The sequence below is a fragment of the Varanus komodoensis genome, unplaced genomic scaffold (assembly GCF_004798865.1).
Source record: "Varanus komodoensis strain SLA01 unplaced genomic scaffold, ASM479886v1 scaffold5, whole genome shotgun sequence".
Lineage (NCBI taxonomy): Eukaryota > Metazoa > Chordata > Lepidosauria > Squamata > Varanidae > Varanus > Varanus komodoensis.
In genome coordinates, this window is record NW_025336087.1 from 20,036,017 (window position 1) to 20,054,471 (window position 18,455).

The following is an 18,455-nucleotide window of genomic DNA, read 5'->3' on the forward strand; positions in this document are numbered from 1 at the left end:
TTTCAACATAGTCTTCCATCCAGACAGCTTACAAGGTCAGAGCTGCTTAGCTTCATCAAAAGCTATAGAACTTGCCTTTAAATCACAGACACTTTCATATCTCTATTGATCTGCTGATCCTTCATCAATATAGACCTGTTCAACATGAGAGGTCTCAGATGACTCTAATACAGGAATGCCACTGTTTTTTTTAACTGAACCAAACTTTTTGTTGGTTCCAGATGTTGAAGCTGTTTTTCAGAGACCTGAAAGTGGTAGGAAAGAGCAATTTTTGCTTGCAGTGTCTATATTTATTTTCCTTGCCAGATGCAAATTTCATATTTGTTTTTGTTTCAGATCAGACTTCACTGTTGCTGAAATTGAGCCAATGGGAATCTTTCAATTTGCTCCTAGCACAAGGAACATTTTAGTGAGGGAAGATGTACAAATGGTTAAATTGCACGTACAAAGACTTTTTGGTTACCAAAGCAATTTTACAAAAGTGTTTTATAAGACAATTGCAGGAAGTGCCAAACCACTAGAAGACTTTGAACCTGTTCATAATGGAGAGCTTCTCTTTGGACTTCTTCAGGTTGATGCTGAGTTTGAAATCTTGATTACTGATGACAGTATTTCTGAAGGAGATGAAATATTTTTTGTGAGCTTAGTATCTGTGGAAGTTTTATTTACTCAGCAGTTTGACCCAATGTGGAATCCACGCTTGAACCCAGAATTTAGTGTCGCATCCATCACCCTATTGGCCAGTGATATCCATCACGGTATCTTAAGCCTTGGACCAACTGTTATTTACACTGAAGAAGACACCAACAACAGCACACCCAACACAGTTTTGATTCATATCAGAAGAAATAAAGGGTTTGTGGGAAATATCTCTGTAGCTGTCAAAACCTTTGGTGCAAAAAGTGTTCAGAGAGGGATAGGTGCATTGCCATTTGAACTTGTCCCTGGGATTTCTAACCTAACCTGGGCAAATGAAGGGGAAGATTTTGAGGAACAGGCTTGGTCTGTGGCACTGCTGGATGGTGAGAGAGAGAGCCAGGTCTCTATCAGAATTCTTGATGATGAGGAACCAGAAGGAGAAGAATTGTTTTATGTTTTCCTCTCTGACCCCCAAGGTGGAGCTCAAATTACAGAAGATGTGGATGAAGATGAATTTGCAAGTTTTGCCACAATAATTATTAAAGGTAAAAATGTTCCCACGGATTCAGTAAATAATAGAAATGAACTGAGGTAAATTTTTATTATTAATTTATCCAGCTTCATCAATGTATGTGCATGACTCTTTACAGGGACAGCATAGCTAAAAAGGCAGGGCCCTGCATCAAGGAACTTACAGTCTATAGGTTGATAGTGGGGAAATATGCAGAGAAGAGAAATTTATTCTATTACTTTCTGTTCACTGTATGACTATTTTAAGACTATCAGTCAAATAATTGTGATAAAAAGCATAACCTACTATTGTGACATGTAGCCATAACCTACTTTACCTAGGCAATATATTTCTTTTGAAAACAAATGCAAAAGTAACTCAACTGTATGTTTGTCTACTGTATATTTCTCATAATAACCAGAGGAGAGGGTCCACTATATAATTAATATGAGGGGTTTAGCTGTCCAATCCCATTCATCAGATAACTCCTTTCAGTGGGGCTTCCCAGACAGGATATCAAGAACAAGCCAATATTTTCATCTGGGTAACCTGCAAGATCCAAGGGGTGTTCCAGGCTGCATAACTTCTTAGAGAAACAACATGTTCTGTGTCTCCTATGCCCTCCAAGTCATTGTTCAGCTTTATGCAACCAAATATGCTTCTGGGCTGAATCTGAATAAAAGCTTGTTTATCAAGTTTATCGTTATCCCTCGTTTATCAGGGAGGGAGTGTTCCTTGAAGGCAGCACATTTCTCTTGCTTGAGTACCCAGTGATTATCATCTGGATTCTTCCTAAAATATTACCAAACTGGAAGAACTTTTTCAACTTTGTTTTCACTTCTGGAGGAGAGCAATCTAGCGTCTTTGTATTCTAATGTCACAAATTAGAGTTGTATTCTAACCTAGCTTCTTTGTATTCTAATGTCCACTCTCATCAAAGTGGACATAGCCATCCTCACCTTTTAGATTCAGAGCCACACACTGCCTCCTGAAATAGCTCAACTAGGAGTTAGTTGATCTCTCAAGACATTCATGAACAGGTCTTACACTATCCCTAAGATCTTCTCATACTATTGACCCTGAATATTATCCGAAGGTTGTATTTCTGTTTTAATATGTTTTAAATATGGGTGGTTCCATAAACAAATCTCTTTCACTACCAGTTCAGCACCACCATCATGGCATAAGAGCATAAGAAGAGCTGTTCTGGATCAGACCAGTGGTCCATCTAGCCCAGCATTCCATTCTCACAGTGGCAAACCAGCTGCCCACAAGATCGCACAAGCAGGACATGAGTGCAACAGCATCCTCCTGCCCAAGTTCCACAACAGCTGTTACACACAGGCATAATGTCTTTGTTCCTGGAGACAGCATGTAGCTATCAGTGCCAGTAACCACTGATAGACTCCATGAATTTGCCTGGTCCTTTTTTCAAGCTGTCCTAATTGGCCATTGCTACATGTCATGGAAGTACATTTCATAGTTTAGGTATTGTGTGTTGGAGTACTTCCTTTTATTTTTTCTTGAATCTCCCACTAGTTAGCTTCATGGAATGATCCCATCTTCTAGTATTATAACAGAGGGAGAAAAATGTCTCCTTAACAAAATGATAAAAATATGTATTCCTGTTGTAGTTGAAGGAATAAAACCAGTTTTTAAAGCCTTGGTAACTTTAATCCCACTGGCTATAAAACTCTTGTTTATTTCTGTTTTTCTGCTCATGCCCCAGTATCCTCTCAGTTTAACAGAAATACCTCAGTTTAGGCATGAATTCTAGAGGAAGGGTATAATGAAATACAAATCCACAAACCTAATTCACGTCTTAATGATTCTGCATGATCCATTTCTCATTCAGGAAATGATCTTCAGAATGGAATCCTGGGATTCACTGCAGAGGCACAACATGGCCTTGTGCTTGATGAAGATTCAGAGAAGAGGAAGGTGCAGCTCCTTGTCACCCGGCAACCAAACAGGTACAGGCAATGGCTGGTAGAAAGTGCCATCTCCACACACTATGATGTGCTATGTTGAAATCAAGGATGCTGCTGTTAGCAGAAGAGGTTATCGTGAGATTTTATCATAAATCTTTGACTTTTAGGTGTTCCAATAGTTTACTGCAATCTGAAAAACTTGCCTCATAAATTTGGAATGTGATTTAAGTCAGTCAGTCTACCAGAACTGAAGAGAAATGAGGGAATTAAACACTCTATCAACCTAACTCATATACATAATAGCTGAGATGTGAAATTAATTTCCTTGCCATTTGCACACACTTGTGATTTACCGCTTACCTCACAAAAAGTGCAGTAGTTAGTTGATTAGGGCTGTAAGTTCAGATTTCACCGAGGTTTAGTAGTGACCCATTTGCAAATATGAGTGCAGATTTTATCCATTCTGTTTGTGCAGACAAAGACAGTCAGATACAAAGCTGGTCCAACCATATTACAAAGGATTTAATTTGAGCAGCCTTTTCCAAGCAACTTGAATGTTTCCTAAACAACAAGGCCATAGATGGATGACTATTGGAAGTCTAGGGGATATTTTTGTCCTCTGGACCCCTAGTACAGGCTGCAGTTTTTGTAGCACTGTGAGGATCCCAGGAAAAAAAAAGCTGAAATTATTGGTTAGATGCCAAATTTGGGTGGCAAATTGCTCCATACCACTACAGAGTGCTACTTCAGTTAAATTTATTTTGTTTTAAAGTTAGATTGAATCCTTTCAGTGCTTTGTAGTGGGTACAGATTCCATCCTCTCCTGCCTCCCCCCCAGAAAAGTGGTATAATGTACAATGAGGATTTGTAGGACCACAGATGGGAGCAACAGGAGTTTTATATTACGTATATCTGGCCTAAGTCCTTATCTTTCAAAATGTTTGGAATGCTAAAGAAAAAAGAGCATGTGAGGATATCGGCTTCTCTAATAACTGCTTTGGTCAATGCATGGTTTGCTTCCTTGGTAGGGCTTTTGAAGATGTGACCATCTCTTGGCGTGCAACCTTCAACAGAACATCTGTTGTCCTGCAAAAGAATGGCACAAATCTGGCAAATGAACTGCTGGCTGTGTTAGGGGTTGCCACCTGCAATGCTGGCCAAACAGAGTGCGCCATTTCTATTGAGATCCAACCTGACAATGTGAGTACTTCTGATGAATTACCCAGCTAGAGGGGCATTTTTTAAAGCCCAAACATTTCCCAGACTCAGAAAGAAATTGTAGGTTGTGGCCAGAGTTAGGGGAAACTTAGGGAAGTAGATATTTGTACCAAGGTATTGGCTTGGAAGCCACCTCAGGCTTCATACTTAGAAAATAGCTTTTTGTATTGAATCTCCTTTTCATTCATTTTGGTGCTCTTTGTATAGTCACAGTTATGGGGTCATATCCTCGTGTAGAGCTAACCTTGGAAAGTTCTAGAGCTTTAGCCATTGGACTGGTATTTATTCTTTCTCTAAAGGGAAGAATCCTGCTAGCATGCGTGCTCCATAGGCCAAGCTAAATGCCTTTCCTTTCAGTCCTGTTCTGTCATGCTCGTAGCAGCTTCTAAGAATGCTGTTGGGTTAGAAAAGGTTATCTCTGCTTTTGAAATCAGTGCCTCTGGGTGGGATTTCACTCTCCAACTTGGCTGCCTATACAATTTTCATAGGCTCAGTGCCAATCCATATTTCTAAATTGGCCTTAACTTTTGGCTCAAAGACTTCTGAGGATTGAGAGCCATGGAAAGAAGAAAGCCACCACTCCTTCAGTGCATTAGATATCTAGGTTACTGAGCATGGGGTTGATTCTGCCATCGCAATCATCACTCATATTCCTATCATGTGCATTTCAAATGGGAAAAGTATGCATTCTATTCAAGTTGTTCAAAGGCGTGTACTTCTCTACCTCCCCATTGACTAAAGCATGAAGCTTTGTTTTTTAGGATAAAATGTACATTTTAAAGTGCATGGTTTTCAAACCAATATGCAATTTTCTATTGCAGTCATGAGTTTGGGACTCTGTGATCTTTTCCGGAAAATTGTGTGCTCTCAATCTTGTTTACAATTGTGAATGGGGAAATTGCTTATAATTTCTGAACAAGAAGTTCTCATATATCCCTATCTTAAAATGTGGAGGGACTTATTTATTCTTTGAAGCTAAAGATAAAAGAACATAAAAGCAGTATATGTTAGGGTTGATTCAAAGGAGGAGGTCATTTACCTGAATGATAATTGTAAGAATTCTCATGTAAATATGTTACATGCACAGCTGCCTTAGAGATTGCAGGAACAGCAGTACACATTCCAAAGAGCTGGAGGGTCCAGGAAGACCCTCCAGCTCTTCCTGGCTTATGCACACAGATTACTTTCAACATTAGTGAATCACAAGAATCCTTGTGGAGATAGTCCCTCAATTTGGGAAGCACATTGTACAGATAGCAAAATCCTCTTCAAAATCCATCTCTATTGGCATTGATGGATGCTGTGCTCTGAATATGCTTTTTTATTTTCAGGTACCTGAATTTGAGACCTATTTTTTTGTGGAAATATATGCAGTGGGTGCAGGAGCAGCAGTAAATCATAGTGCAAGATTTGCCTACATAAAAGTCCCAGAAAGTGACTCTCCTCGTGGCCTAATCTACTTTGCTGTGGGGTCTCGTCTAGCTGTGGCCCAAAAGAAGACCACTTTAATTAGTCTTCAGGTGGTTAGAGATTCTAGCACAGCCTTCACCATCTCAGTTGACTACAGGACTCAGGTATGACTGATGCATGAGTGCATAGACTATCCTGTCTTCATTTGCTTTTCAAACCCAAAGCAAAGAATTGCAGGTGTTTCCTTTTGCAGGAGATCTGTAGGGTAACTTCCAGCTGTACTTTGAAAGAACATGGAAAATTTTGTTTTGACTTTTCCCATTGCTGGATTGATCTCTTTTGTCTGGACTGTTCAGATTGTGTTCTCATGTATTACTGAATGTTAAACTGTCTAAAAGCCGGTTTACCACTTTTAGTCAGTAAAAGGGGTAATTTGTGTCCATTTCAAAAGGTACAGAAGTGGCAAGCACCAACAGTATTGCAGCTCTTCTGGAGTCAATGTGGTGTCACTGATTAAGTCTTGGAGTTGCAGTTGTGCTCAAATTCTTGCTCAGTAATGAAGCTCATTAGGAGATTATTGAGCAGTTGCAACTTAATTAACCACCTCACAACTTAATTAGCCATCTAACTGGGATGGGAAACTTGCGGCCTTCTAGATATTTTGGCTAGCAACTCTAGTCAGCCCTCGCCAGCCCTGGCGTAACTTTAGGTGGATGTTCTGAAGATGAGCCATGGGAAACCAATAAGAAACTTAAATTGAATTTCAGTTGGAATTAAGCCAAAAGAAATATCACAACCAATACACTGCTTCCTGCACGTGACTTATCCTTACTTGTGGAAGTCAGGAGGCAGCAGTAAAGACAGAGGGAGGTGTGCGTTCACTGAGCAGCCAGTGGCAGCATCCTTTATAGATATTGGGGGTTGATAGCAGACAGCGGCACCTCCACTGGGGAACATTCCTGTGCAGCCTCTTGACTTCCACAGGCAAGGGAATGGGAGGTGCCAGCTCAGAACATTTTGCTGCCTAAGGTGGAGACCAGTGGTGGACCACTCTCGCTGGGGCCAACGCTTGTTGCACCTTGTAGACCTCAGTTCCAGCACTCATCTGTTCCCCCACTCAAAGTGTTGCTGGAAGCATTTCACCATACCCTGTTGCTACAGTCTTCAGCATGGCACTTGTGGGCACCAGTGTGCCTGCCGATCCCTCTCTTAGTGCCCAACAAACCCTCTAACCAACCTGATTTCTGTTTCTCACACACACACATCCGTATACTATCATGCTGCAGAATGAACTGCCACCTTCTAGCATCCTCATCATTCCGAGAATGTCTCTGGGCCCCATGTGGGTCCCACGTGGGCCCAAGAGGCACCCCTAGAAAAAAAGATGGTAGTTGCCTGTAGCCCAGTACTTTGCTCTGAAGTATTCCCCGCCATTCAGAAAAAATGGAAAGGTTAAACTGGAGGCGATAGGGAATAACCTGGGGGTGGGGTAGGAAATATACCCTGTGGGGTGGGTGTGCATGTGCATTTGCTGCTTTGGTTTTCTGTCTGCCTGTTCTGGTATGTGTGCTTTGCCTGATTTGTGTGTGGGAAATATTTGTGTGCGTTCTTGTCTGAGCATCATCGATTCACCTTCTGTATTAGGCATGCTCTGCTGCATTATGTGAGGGCTAGAAGCCCGCCTCTGCCTTGTGTGTGGTTTCTCAGCCAAGTGATTTCTTCTGAGCTTCAATAGCTTATCTTCTGAGAATGAGTGTTGGGGCAGAAAACAGTCATTTTGGAAACTTGGTTTTGTGTTTAGAGCCCAGCCCCTGAACTTGGGTTCCGACTCCCACGTTTTGTACTTGGACTCTTGAACATTTTTTTAAACAACATACCAGTTTGCCTTCTGGGAAATTAGTGTTTGTGATAGGCATGCCTACATACCATAGTACCCATGTTATGAGCCTGTCCATGGCAGGCATTTTGTGAGAGTGCTCCTGACAGTCTACCAACAAAGTATACTCACTGACCCCAAAAAGTTAGGGACCCCTGCACTGCCAGATGGCAGGTTTGGAGCTGGAAGCGGTCCACAGCTCACTTCAGTGACTTTCAAAGACATATAAATTACCTGGCTTGCGGATGTAGTATCCTATGCTACTGTTAGCTAGAGCAAACAATTTGGGACTAGAAAGACTAGGCCCTGTAGCAAAATGTTTCAGTATCACATGTATGTATTCTATACGCCAGCCATCCTGTCATGTCCTTTCCTTGACAATACTCCATTCCATTCCACACACAGTCAGGATTCCACAGGCCCTGAACATGCTTCAACCTCACTGGGCTGTGTGTGTGTGTGTGTGTGTGTGTGTGTGTGTGTGTGTGTGTGTGGAGAGGATGTCTTTAAAGCTTTAATACTCCTGAAAAGCCTGGGGTTCCCAAGCTGATGCTCCCCTCTTGTTCGCAAGCTCTTGGGCTTCTCAAGCTGATGTCTCCCTCCCTCCCTCCCTCCATCCCAGGAGCCCTGTTTTGGCTACTTAGGCATCAGAACTCAGTATCCAAGTTTGCCGTTAGTATGCAGAAGGGAGACTGGCACCAAAACACTGCATTGCAGAATGCTCCTCTTCAGGGTTCCAGCCAGCCACATCTTGTCCCTGAATGCTATGTTCAATTGCCCATCCCCACCCACACATTCAGCACTCTAGCCCCAAACATGGTCTTCATTGGATTAGTATTTGGATTTCCCCCACCCCCACAAACAAAACAAAACAAAACCATCGAACTTTCCTCTGAAAGCTATGCATGCCTTTGGTACTTCTGCAAACCTTGAAGTAGATACTTTCCACTTGTCCATGAATAATGCCATTTTGGGTACAAAAGGACTGGTACTTGGAGAATGAGTTCAGAAAATTGTCTGACTCACATAGTTTTGCTGTATTGTTAAGCTTCCTTTGATTATTCGTTCACTTTGTCTGAGGAAAATCGGTCCATTGGTGTGTATTTGGTGATATTGGAACGCACAGCTTTTCATGTGTGTGTTGCAGGGAGGTGCTTTCAAGATATCACAGTATGGGGCTTTCACATTTTTGTTAAGAAAAAGGACATCATGACACAAAAGATCAAACCAGGAGAATTGCAGGCAGGTGCTTGCTTGTCTGTCTTTGCTCCTCTACTCAAATAATCCTGCTGGTTCTGAGCATGCATGGCAGAGTGCCACAGTGTGAAGGAAGAAGTCAAGGGGGAGGCAGGAAAAATTAGGAATTAACTTTGAGATTCTTATTCCATTCTCAGGATGTACATACTTCCTTTCTGTGAAACCATTTTTAGTCTTGTTTTGTTTTGTTCCAATCACTCCCTGTTTCCTTTAGATTTACTGGTTTTGCTGAGTCATTTAGAAGGGAAAAATAAACAGTAGTTTCTGCCAGTAACTGAGAAAGGCAATGACTTTGACTTTGTTCCCTAACATGTCAGTTCACGTAAGTAACCACACTAGTTTACTTAGCAAAGAGTAGGCTGTTCTTCCTGCAACTGGTTTAGACTGGATTCTTTCAGGCATGACTGAACTGTGATGGTTTCTAGTTAACCAGCAAGTATATTTCATTAATCTGTATTTGGAGCAGTGTGGGTCTCACCCCAAAGTTTGTAGCATGCTTCACCTCTAATCCATGCTGATTAGAGGTGATTTTTCATCCCTAATCCATGCTCATTAATCTGCTCTCTATTAATTAATCTCTGTCTGACACATGGTCCCTCCCTGACAGCAATTCCATATAGTCGATGCAGGTCACACAATCCAAAAACATTTAGAGCTCATTCTCACACACTTATAAACCAGCTACTGTATCCCTTTGCTGGGAACCTCTCTCTGCATAGCTTTCCATCATTGTGCCTGAGTGATGTAGCTGGCACGACCTTCTGGACTGCCAGCTGTTGGATGAAGCAGGGCTGCCTTTGTTTGAACTTTTGTTCACTATGCCATTAGATGGACATAGCAGTGCCCAGCTGCAGGTGTCCAAGTAATGCACAAAGCAGATGCTTATAGAATGATAATAGAGAAATCTGGCAATGTTTTGTAAGAGTTTCTGCAAAAATACTACCACTGCCTTTGCACAGTGCCAGCCAGCCAGCCAGCCATACCTGGAGCCAGTGGGTACAGGTAGAGCCTACCATCACTGAACCTGTTCCTGTAGCTTGACTGGTTGGCCGGCCTGACTGCCCATAGAGGTAGGAAGGGTAGAGCTCAGCTGTGGGGCTGAGGAGAATGCTGGGTCCATGGCACCATCTTAATTATTCTGCAACTGCTTGTGTGGAACAGCTACTCTAGTCAGAGCTCACCAACCGGCCAATGCATGAAGACAGGGTGACTATGGGGGAGGGGATGTCCACAGGTAATAGGAGAGGGTGCCAACTGAAAGCACCTTGTTAGGGTCCCCCAGAACTGTCAGTGCCCTGCAGGCACTTTATGTTGTATGTACATTCTTTATGCAGGATCCACCTCTTCTATCGCTTCATCTAGAGCTATGGCTATTGGACAGTATAGAAATGAAATACTACTAATAATAAGCATAATAATAAATATTCTATTCCTTTCCTCCCATTAATTTCATTCACTTGAGAGTCTGGACATAATCCCCCTCCCCATTCCCACAAGAATTCCCATTCTGATAAATCTGAATTCTTGTATACAGTTTAAGAGAGAATGTTTGCAGAGATCAGAATATGAACAGATTGAATCTGACAAAAGGATTTTGATTGACAGATTCTCTGTAGCTCCCATACTTAAAAACCCTCCAGCCAGATGTCCAGGAACATAGTACTGTGACTGGTGGCTGGGGAGCATCTTTTCCTGGTGGCTGTGCCCCTGCAAGAGAGTGCTTCCCCACTGCAGGCAGGCAGACCTACTTTCTCCTTGACTTTCTTTGATGACTCTATATTCAAAGACCTGTTTATGTTCCTGAGCCATTTAAGAAGCTTTAAGCCTTGGTGGATTGGTTTTTATGCTGTGTTGACCTGCTGTTCTTCCTTTTTTGTCTGTGAGACTGTTCTGATGTTGTATTTATTTTATTTATTGTATGTTTCTTGGTAACTGTTCTTCGAGATGAACAATGTTCACAATTTTGTGGCTAGTAGAAGGTGCCTTGCCAGCCTTAGGAACAGGTGCAGACTCTGCTGTGACCGCGGAAAAGCCTTCTGAGCTCACACAGGGGCTCTGCCTTGGAGGGCCCCACTCTCCATCCTCTCATGCAGCAAAGTTCTTTCTGGAAGATCATCTTTGGTCTGGGTGTTGCAGGCAGGGAGGAGAGGGTGAGGCACCACTGGCTTCTGCAAAATCCACATGCTGCCCTCCTGTTTGTGAGGAAGGGAAAACATTTAGATGACCCAAACCAACTGTTCAAATGTTTTTGATGGAAACAGGAGCACTGATGCTCAAGATCAAATGCTTATGAACCACTACAGCCTTACACATGTAATTTTAAATATTTGCTATTTGAAGCCAATTAGATATTTTCACACTATGATCCCATCCTTACCTAGAACTTTGCTTCTTAATTTCCACAGGAACTGATGAGTCCTGAAGCTCTTGGCCGCATAATCGTATCACCAGCTGTTTCTGGACAAGATTTTACTGCAGCTAGGGGAACATTGTCCTTTGAGCCTGGACAGAGGAATGCTGTTCTGGATATAATACTCAATCCAAAGACAAGTTCCTTAAAGCCATTTCCTAAACGCTTCCAGGTTGTGCTGGTCAATCCTACTGGAGGTGCCAGAGTCAGTGACATGTATGGCACTGCCAACATCACCATTGTCTCCGATTCAAACTCCCAGGCAATCTGGGCTTTGGCTGATCAACTGCACCAACCACTCGATGATGATATTTTGAACAGGGTCCTCCAGTATTTAAATATCAAAGTAGTCACGGAAAGTACAGAAGAACAGCTTGCCGCTGTGTTGCAGATTGTGGACAAGGTATAAATCTGGATATTCCCTTCTGTGGTGAATATTGAATGTGGATGCAGGCAGTCTTTGGAGGATGCGAATGGATCAGAGCAGTCAGCCCTGTGAAAAACATTGTTTTGATGTTAAAAACTAATTAACCTTAGCAAAGTTTAGTTAGCGTTTACTAGAACTAACTATATCTTTAGTAGAGAGTAAATATGAAGATATTTGCCAGCCAGTTATTTGCATGAAGGCCATTGGTTCAAATAAGATGTAATTCTATGCAAATTTAGATAGATAATCATGGCCTACAACACCAGTATGCCCCAACCAGACATGGTGGGCATGCTGGGAGTTGTAGGCCTCTCCTCTCCCCATCTAAATGTTCATATAATTTTACCCTTAGATGGTGAGTTTGAATGGGCAGACCTTATACTTGAAGAGTGTCAGTTCTCAAGCCCATAATGGGTCGTGACTTGGCAATTTAAACATTCATTTTTGTTTACCATCAGACTGTTTCATTTCTCAAGAATAAAGACATAAAGAAATAGCTCTTGTCCAAAATAAAAATGGGAGAACAGTAATGATTGTATTTTTTTCATATAGTGGGAGAGGGTTTTTTTAATTTCATTTCAGAAGGTATTTAGTTCTGAGATCTCTACGTACATGAAGAATATAGTTTTCCATCCCCTAATCCTAAGTATAATGGCCAGTTTCTTCAGTCTGACAATAAGATATCAAAATAACGTCCAGAATGAGACAACTGGATGCCTAGGGTAGAAAATTCTCATGGCAGACCTCAAGATTTGAAAGCTTATACATAGATATAAAGATTTGTATGTATGAATGTTATTTCTACACCAGGTCTTTTCTCAGAAATGGACACCATTCATTTAGTTTTTGCAAAGTAAACTAGATTTTTGTTTGCCAATCTGTTGCACTGCATTTTTTTCAGCATTGTTCTTCTGTCTTTTTTCAGGCTAGATTTAGCTTGTCCAGTATCGATTCTTGTTGGGGTTACAGCCCCTGCAGTTTCCAGATGAGTAGCCATGGTAATTTGTTGCAGAAAGAGTCTCTGTGACACTTCAAAGACCAACAAATTTATTATGTCATAAGATTTTGTGGACTAAGGTCTTCATCATACCTCTGATATTGGTACACTGTGGAGCATTAGTTCACAATCATTATGTGGATAAAAGCAAAACTGACATCAATGGGATTTACCCCACAAGTATTGTCTAGAAGAAAAGGATATTAGTTTGCCTTGCGAATCTTTGTCATTATCAAATAGTTTCGGTATGAAAGAATGGAATGATTGCTATTTGTGTGCACTGAATAATTTTAGTCTATCTCCACACTTTGCTCTTCAAGGTAATATCTGAAGGGGAAAAACAGGCGCTCACTGATAAAAACCGAAGTCTTCTGTATGAAATCCTTTGTGCCCTTGCTAACCCCAAACGCAAGGATACTCGGGGCTATAGCTTCCTTGCTGATGTTACTGAGAAATTTGCCTTTTCCCTCCCTGTTGGGGTAATGTGTGGATCAAAGGGTGAAAGGTAAGAGTCTTCTCACAAAAAGAAAGGGCCAGGAATATATCCTGCCACCAAAGTAAATGCTGAAGTCTTCTTGGAACTCTTTGTGTGCATCATAGCCCTGAGGAGTGCATATCTCACTGTGCAAAATGACTCCAGCAAACCCCTTAAAATATCTGGCATTCTATGAAATGGACACTAATTTCAATTGAAAAGATCGATACGAGGCCTACAAAAATGCATCTCAGGGATGTTGGGATGCTGTTTCTGTCACATGTCAAAACTTCTCCAATGCCTGAAGATACAATCATGGTTATAAATAAATTAACAATGTCATGCATTATTCATACCATCATTAATCACAGAATGCAATAAAGGTACTATGCCAACCAAGAGCACCTGATGCACATGTTTTGTTCACTGTCAGTAAGAGACTAAACAGCCATCTGAGAGCGATGCTTTAACTGGGAGTCCTGCAATGAACAGGGGATTAGACCCAATGACCCTCTGTCCTCTGTCTAATTCTACTTTTCTATGGCTTTGCTATATCTTGAGCTTGTTGTTCATCTTCTATTTTGACAGAGGCAAAACAATTCTGGACCATTGTCCTTATATTGTAATCATGGCCCATCATTGGTATCCCCAGCAAATCAATGGGCATAGATTTGATGGAAAAGATGGTGATTATATCAGAGTTCCCGAACGCTTGTTGGAAGTTTCTTCATCATCTCATTCTAAAGATGAGAACTGTAGGTTCATTCAAGTCACTGAATATAGCAGCCAGCAGTGGTTTCTAATGGGTGATAAAGGAACTGCCCTAAAAAACAAGGTAAGATGTTAAAACATACTCATTAGATCAATATCTTTTCTGTAGAAAGCTCAAAGTTGCCCACATGGTTCTTCCAGTAGGCTCCATTTCAGGCACTGATCAATTTCACACCTCCTTAGTTTTATTGCTGCTTTAGGTATTCCATTTTGTTTGTTTGTTTGAAGTATGATAGGCTGTTTCTCAGTCAAGCAAGGTTCCTGGAGTGGTTTATAATTAGTGAGATAAGTTCATCCTTATCTGTGGGGCCACAATCTTAAGGATGCAACACACACAAAAAAGGGGTGGGGCAGAAAAGGAGAACAGTTAAGGAGATGCTCATGAGGGCTGGCAGAATGGTCCTGCTTCACTTCTCATCTTCCAGTGGGAAGGCCAGTCCAAATATGGGCTATCCAAGTAGATGTTTCCTCAGCATGCTCCTGTCTTCCTTGCTCCTTCTTTCTTTCCCAATCACAGGGAGTGGGAAGTGAGTTCTAATGGAGCAGGTCCTGATGTTTCTTTGGCTTACTTCTGCCTTCCTCATTCTTCTTTCCCACAGCATAGTTGGTCTTTTAAGTTTAGCATGACATTCTGGATTTTAAAAGATGCTTACCATAATGGTCACCTGGACCTCCAGCCGTATCAGTATGCATTTCCAAGAACATGCACATTCTCATTGTGTCTTTCTAGTATTAATGAGCTTTCTCAAAGCAATTCAGCAGTGCGTAAGTGGCCACCTTATTAGTATGTTTGGTGGTCAAATAAGGATCCTGTGAATGTTTCTAAAGGAAAGAAATGTCTGCTTTGCCTATTTCAGATTTTTTCCATGAGTTTAAAGGGGCAGAGTCCCTTTCTACTCGAAGATAACAATGATGTCACCTACCGGATTTATTCTACAGACAGCCGAATTGTTCCTCATAAGTCTTTGTGTCTCCTTTGGAATCAGGCTGCAGAAAGGTATCGTTTCTTGTTAATTGCAGGTGTGTGTATGTCTGTGACCACATGTGTATTCATAGCCACTTTTATATGAAGGTTCCTAGTACTTACTTTCTTCTTGTCTCTAGTAAATTAATGTTCTGTTAGGTGTCTATATCTATAGCCTACCACAGTAGTATTCGCTGGAAAATTATCAAATTCTGATTCATGTACAGAGAAAAATGCAAAAACCTATGAAAATATAAATTATTAAGAAAAAAATAGCCATGCCTCTTTTGAGATTTTGTGGCATCTTGAAATTCTGAAATAACACCATCAACATTCAGTGGCCAGACACTGTTCTGAATTAGCATATTTCTAGACCAGAATCTTGTCATCACTCTGGGACTGAGGTCTGGGCAATATTACTGATGAAAACAGTGACCCATGTTGGTGCATCAGTTCCAAGGCAATCGAGATGTAATCAGAACTGTTGCAGTAATTAAGATGAAATGGCAGTTGTTAACAATTTTACAAACCTTTCTCTACTCCATGCTGATATTGGCTGTAACAGTAGCAGTAACAGTGAGATCCTGGGGCAATCCAAGATGTGCCAAGATTGCTGACATCAGCACACTGGATCAGTGTGGCACTGGCTTCCAGCCTTGGTATGACAGCAGTGATACACCAACACACCATTTCTGGCCACATGACCGTGATGGTGCACCATCACCCATGGCTTGAAAGTTTATGTCCAAAGTTTGGCACACCAAGATGGACTGATCTTTTCAGGCTTTTGCTCAGCCCCAGAAAAGAGGAAGAAGACATTTGCAGACATTCTGATCTGGTGGTACCCCCCAAATTTATGTGTCAAATCTGCCACTGGCATCTATTCCTTCTTTAAGTTTGTTATCACTTACGGAATGCGCTCCCCAGGGAGGTCCACCTGGCACCGTCGTTATTTGTTTTTTGGTGCCAGGTCAAGACCTTTTTATTTAAACAATATTTTAATAATAGTTGATTTTATTTAGTGGTTTTAATATTGAGCCAGGATGTATCCAGATTTTATATGTATGTATTTATAAGTATATTTATTTATGATGTTGGAAGTCATCCCGACGCTTATGCGAATGGAACGGCATACAAAAATTCCAAATAAATAAAATAAATAAATATTCAGTCAGATTCTGAACTTTCTCTTGCCTTAATATTCCTTCTTGCCAGCCATTTATTACTGTGTAGCAAGTGATTCCCGATGTGTAATGTGTGCATCAGCCCTCAGTTTGGTAGAGTCAAAAAAGAATGCTGTTTTATGATGCAGCAGTCATTATGCTCACAACTCACACTATTCCCATATCTGGCTCATGTTTTTATTATGATTATCGATCTCCAATTTAAAGATTAATGAATTAACATTCTTGACCTTTCTTTTCCCTGTAGCTGGTTGTCTGACAGTCAGTTCTGTAAAGTGATGGATGATTCTTCAAATTATGTGGAATGCTCTTGTTCTCACATGTCTATTTATGCAGCCTATGCACAGACAGATAACTTGTCTTCTTACAATGAAGCTTTTTTCTCATCTGGCTTCATCTGCATTTCTGGTCAGTTTGATATGTTATTATTTTTAGATTAATGAGTGATGTAAAGATTTTAAAACTGATAATTATGATGGATATTATTCTTATTGGAGTGGAATGAAATGAAGTATGTAAATAAAGAATATAGGCCATGATAGAAAGAGTTACTTTATATATGCCAAGTGGAATTATTAACTTTTGAGTACCAGACCTTCATACCCCATTACAAACTCTCTGTTTCAAAAGAAATTTGTCATGAAGCATGAAAGACTGAATCATAAAACCAGAAATCTTCCATGGGAGCTTGAAACTTGTTGTCTGATTATTTGGATCCTAGCCAAAATAAATTGTAATGAATAATACAATCTAAAAGACGGAAATATCTGATAGAGAAAAACAAACAAACAAAAAAGAATTTATACCTTTTAACCCTTGGCTTAAAGCATAGTAAGGAATCTTGATTTATATGTATTGTCCTGGTTAACCTAAAGTGACAACACTTTGATCACAGTCTTAAGTGGTTAGAAGAAAATCCCTCTTTGGTAAGTGCTTGTACAGTTCTGCCAAGAAACCCAAGCATTATCCTTTCCCTTATAGACATCTAGCGCCTCTTCATATATTATATCTTAATTCTGTATGACAGATTTTTAATTATACCCTTCCCAATGTAATGAAGCCATGAAGGATATGCAGAAGAAAATCCATTGGCTGAAACTCAAGTCATTCTTGATACAAAATCTCATTGGGTCCAGCAGCTTGGCAATATAACAACTGCATACTGCATACAAATGTTGGAATGATACAGCCATTGTTTGTGCATGAACTGAGTACTGAGAATTCCTAAATGGTATCTGTTAACATGGCACAAATACTTCAAAAGTGGGAGGGATTAATGGCCTGAGGTTGTAAAGAGAGGCACAGAGGAACAGTGGAATATGCCATATATTTTTCAGAATTGAGGGTCTTGTTTATTTAACAGTTTGATTCCCTCTTCTGAACTTGGCTTTTGCCCAATAATTTTCTGTGTATAATGCCTGCTTTTCTTTCATTAAAACAGGTTTCATCTTGGCTATTTTTTCACACCTGTTTTGTACCAGGTCCTCAATGTTTGCAGCTAAACTTCTGACTCATATGATGGTTGCCTGCTTGGGTACTCAGGTAGGAACAAATTGAATGTAACTCAGGAATGCCTAAAGACCAGATTCTCTCTGTACTCTCCAGTCCCAGGTATGCTGCATCTAGTTGGATCCACTTATGTTCAGTTCTACAATCTGTGTTTGGCTAATGGCCTCTTCTTATTAACTAGTTTGAGACTATGCTGTGGACTGAAAGCTAAGGGTAGTATCCTGTTGTGCTTGTGTGTTCACAAGAACCTGCTTGCACCATGAGACTTTTGCAGTTTTAAATATAACCCTAAATGAGTGGAAACTAGCTTCCAGAATGGGGCAGTCTGAGTAGGGTCCACAGAAGAAAGCTCCATTCATCTGTTCTGATTCAGAAACAAGTGCTTCTGCTAGTTTGCGTTGCTGTTTTTAGAAATGCAAACGCCATGTTGCATAAGTGGCACCTCCCATGAGTGCAAAAGAACCAGTGAAGGTGGAATGACCCTTTTGGATATTCCCTGTATTCTGAAGTACATTTCCAAATATTGGCAAAAACAGCAAATTCTAAATATTGTTCAAATGAGGTATTGTTTATTTTTGCAATGATACATATGATTCTTCTGTCACTCCGGCACATGTGATTCTTCTGTCACTCTGGCATGAGCCAGAAATAATGTTGCAACCCATTCTTTTATGTTTTGTATTTGTGCTGAGTTGAAAATAGAAAGGATATAACTAGTAATCTCTTTTTGTTTATGTGTAAAGATAATCATATGCAATATTATGGCACTAGAAATCCTTAGTGCTTTGAATAAGCGTGGCATATCTTAAAATAAAAATACTGTTGTCAGTGGTAGGCCTAATATTTAGTGGAAGTGAAAAAAATAAGTTCAAAGTG

The 18,455-nt window shown here is 40.7% G+C and overlaps 1 protein-coding gene across 1 annotated transcript in view; it reads left to right on the forward strand.

The window, feature by feature from the left end:
- ADGRV1 (adhesion G protein-coupled receptor V1) overlaps window positions 1–18,455 on the forward strand; it is a 307,411-nt gene that overhangs the window by 151,340 nt on the left and 137,616 nt on the right. The window contains exons 74-83 of the mRNA XM_044446125.1: window positions 337–1,184; window positions 3,006–3,123; window positions 4,110–4,281; window positions 5,631–5,873; window positions 11,248–11,655; window positions 12,997–13,181; window positions 13,740–13,986; window positions 14,780–14,919; window positions 16,318–16,478; window positions 17,512–17,612. Of these exons, the coding sequence (XP_044302060.1) occupies window positions 337–1,184; window positions 3,006–3,123; window positions 4,110–4,281; window positions 5,631–5,873; window positions 11,248–11,655; window positions 12,997–13,181; window positions 13,740–13,986; window positions 14,780–14,919; window positions 16,318–16,478; window positions 17,512–17,612 (2,623 nt within the window). The remainder of the gene's footprint in view (window positions 1–336; window positions 1,185–3,005; window positions 3,124–4,109; window positions 4,282–5,630; window positions 5,874–11,247; window positions 11,656–12,996; window positions 13,182–13,739; window positions 13,987–14,779; window positions 14,920–16,317; window positions 16,479–17,511; window positions 17,613–18,455) is intronic.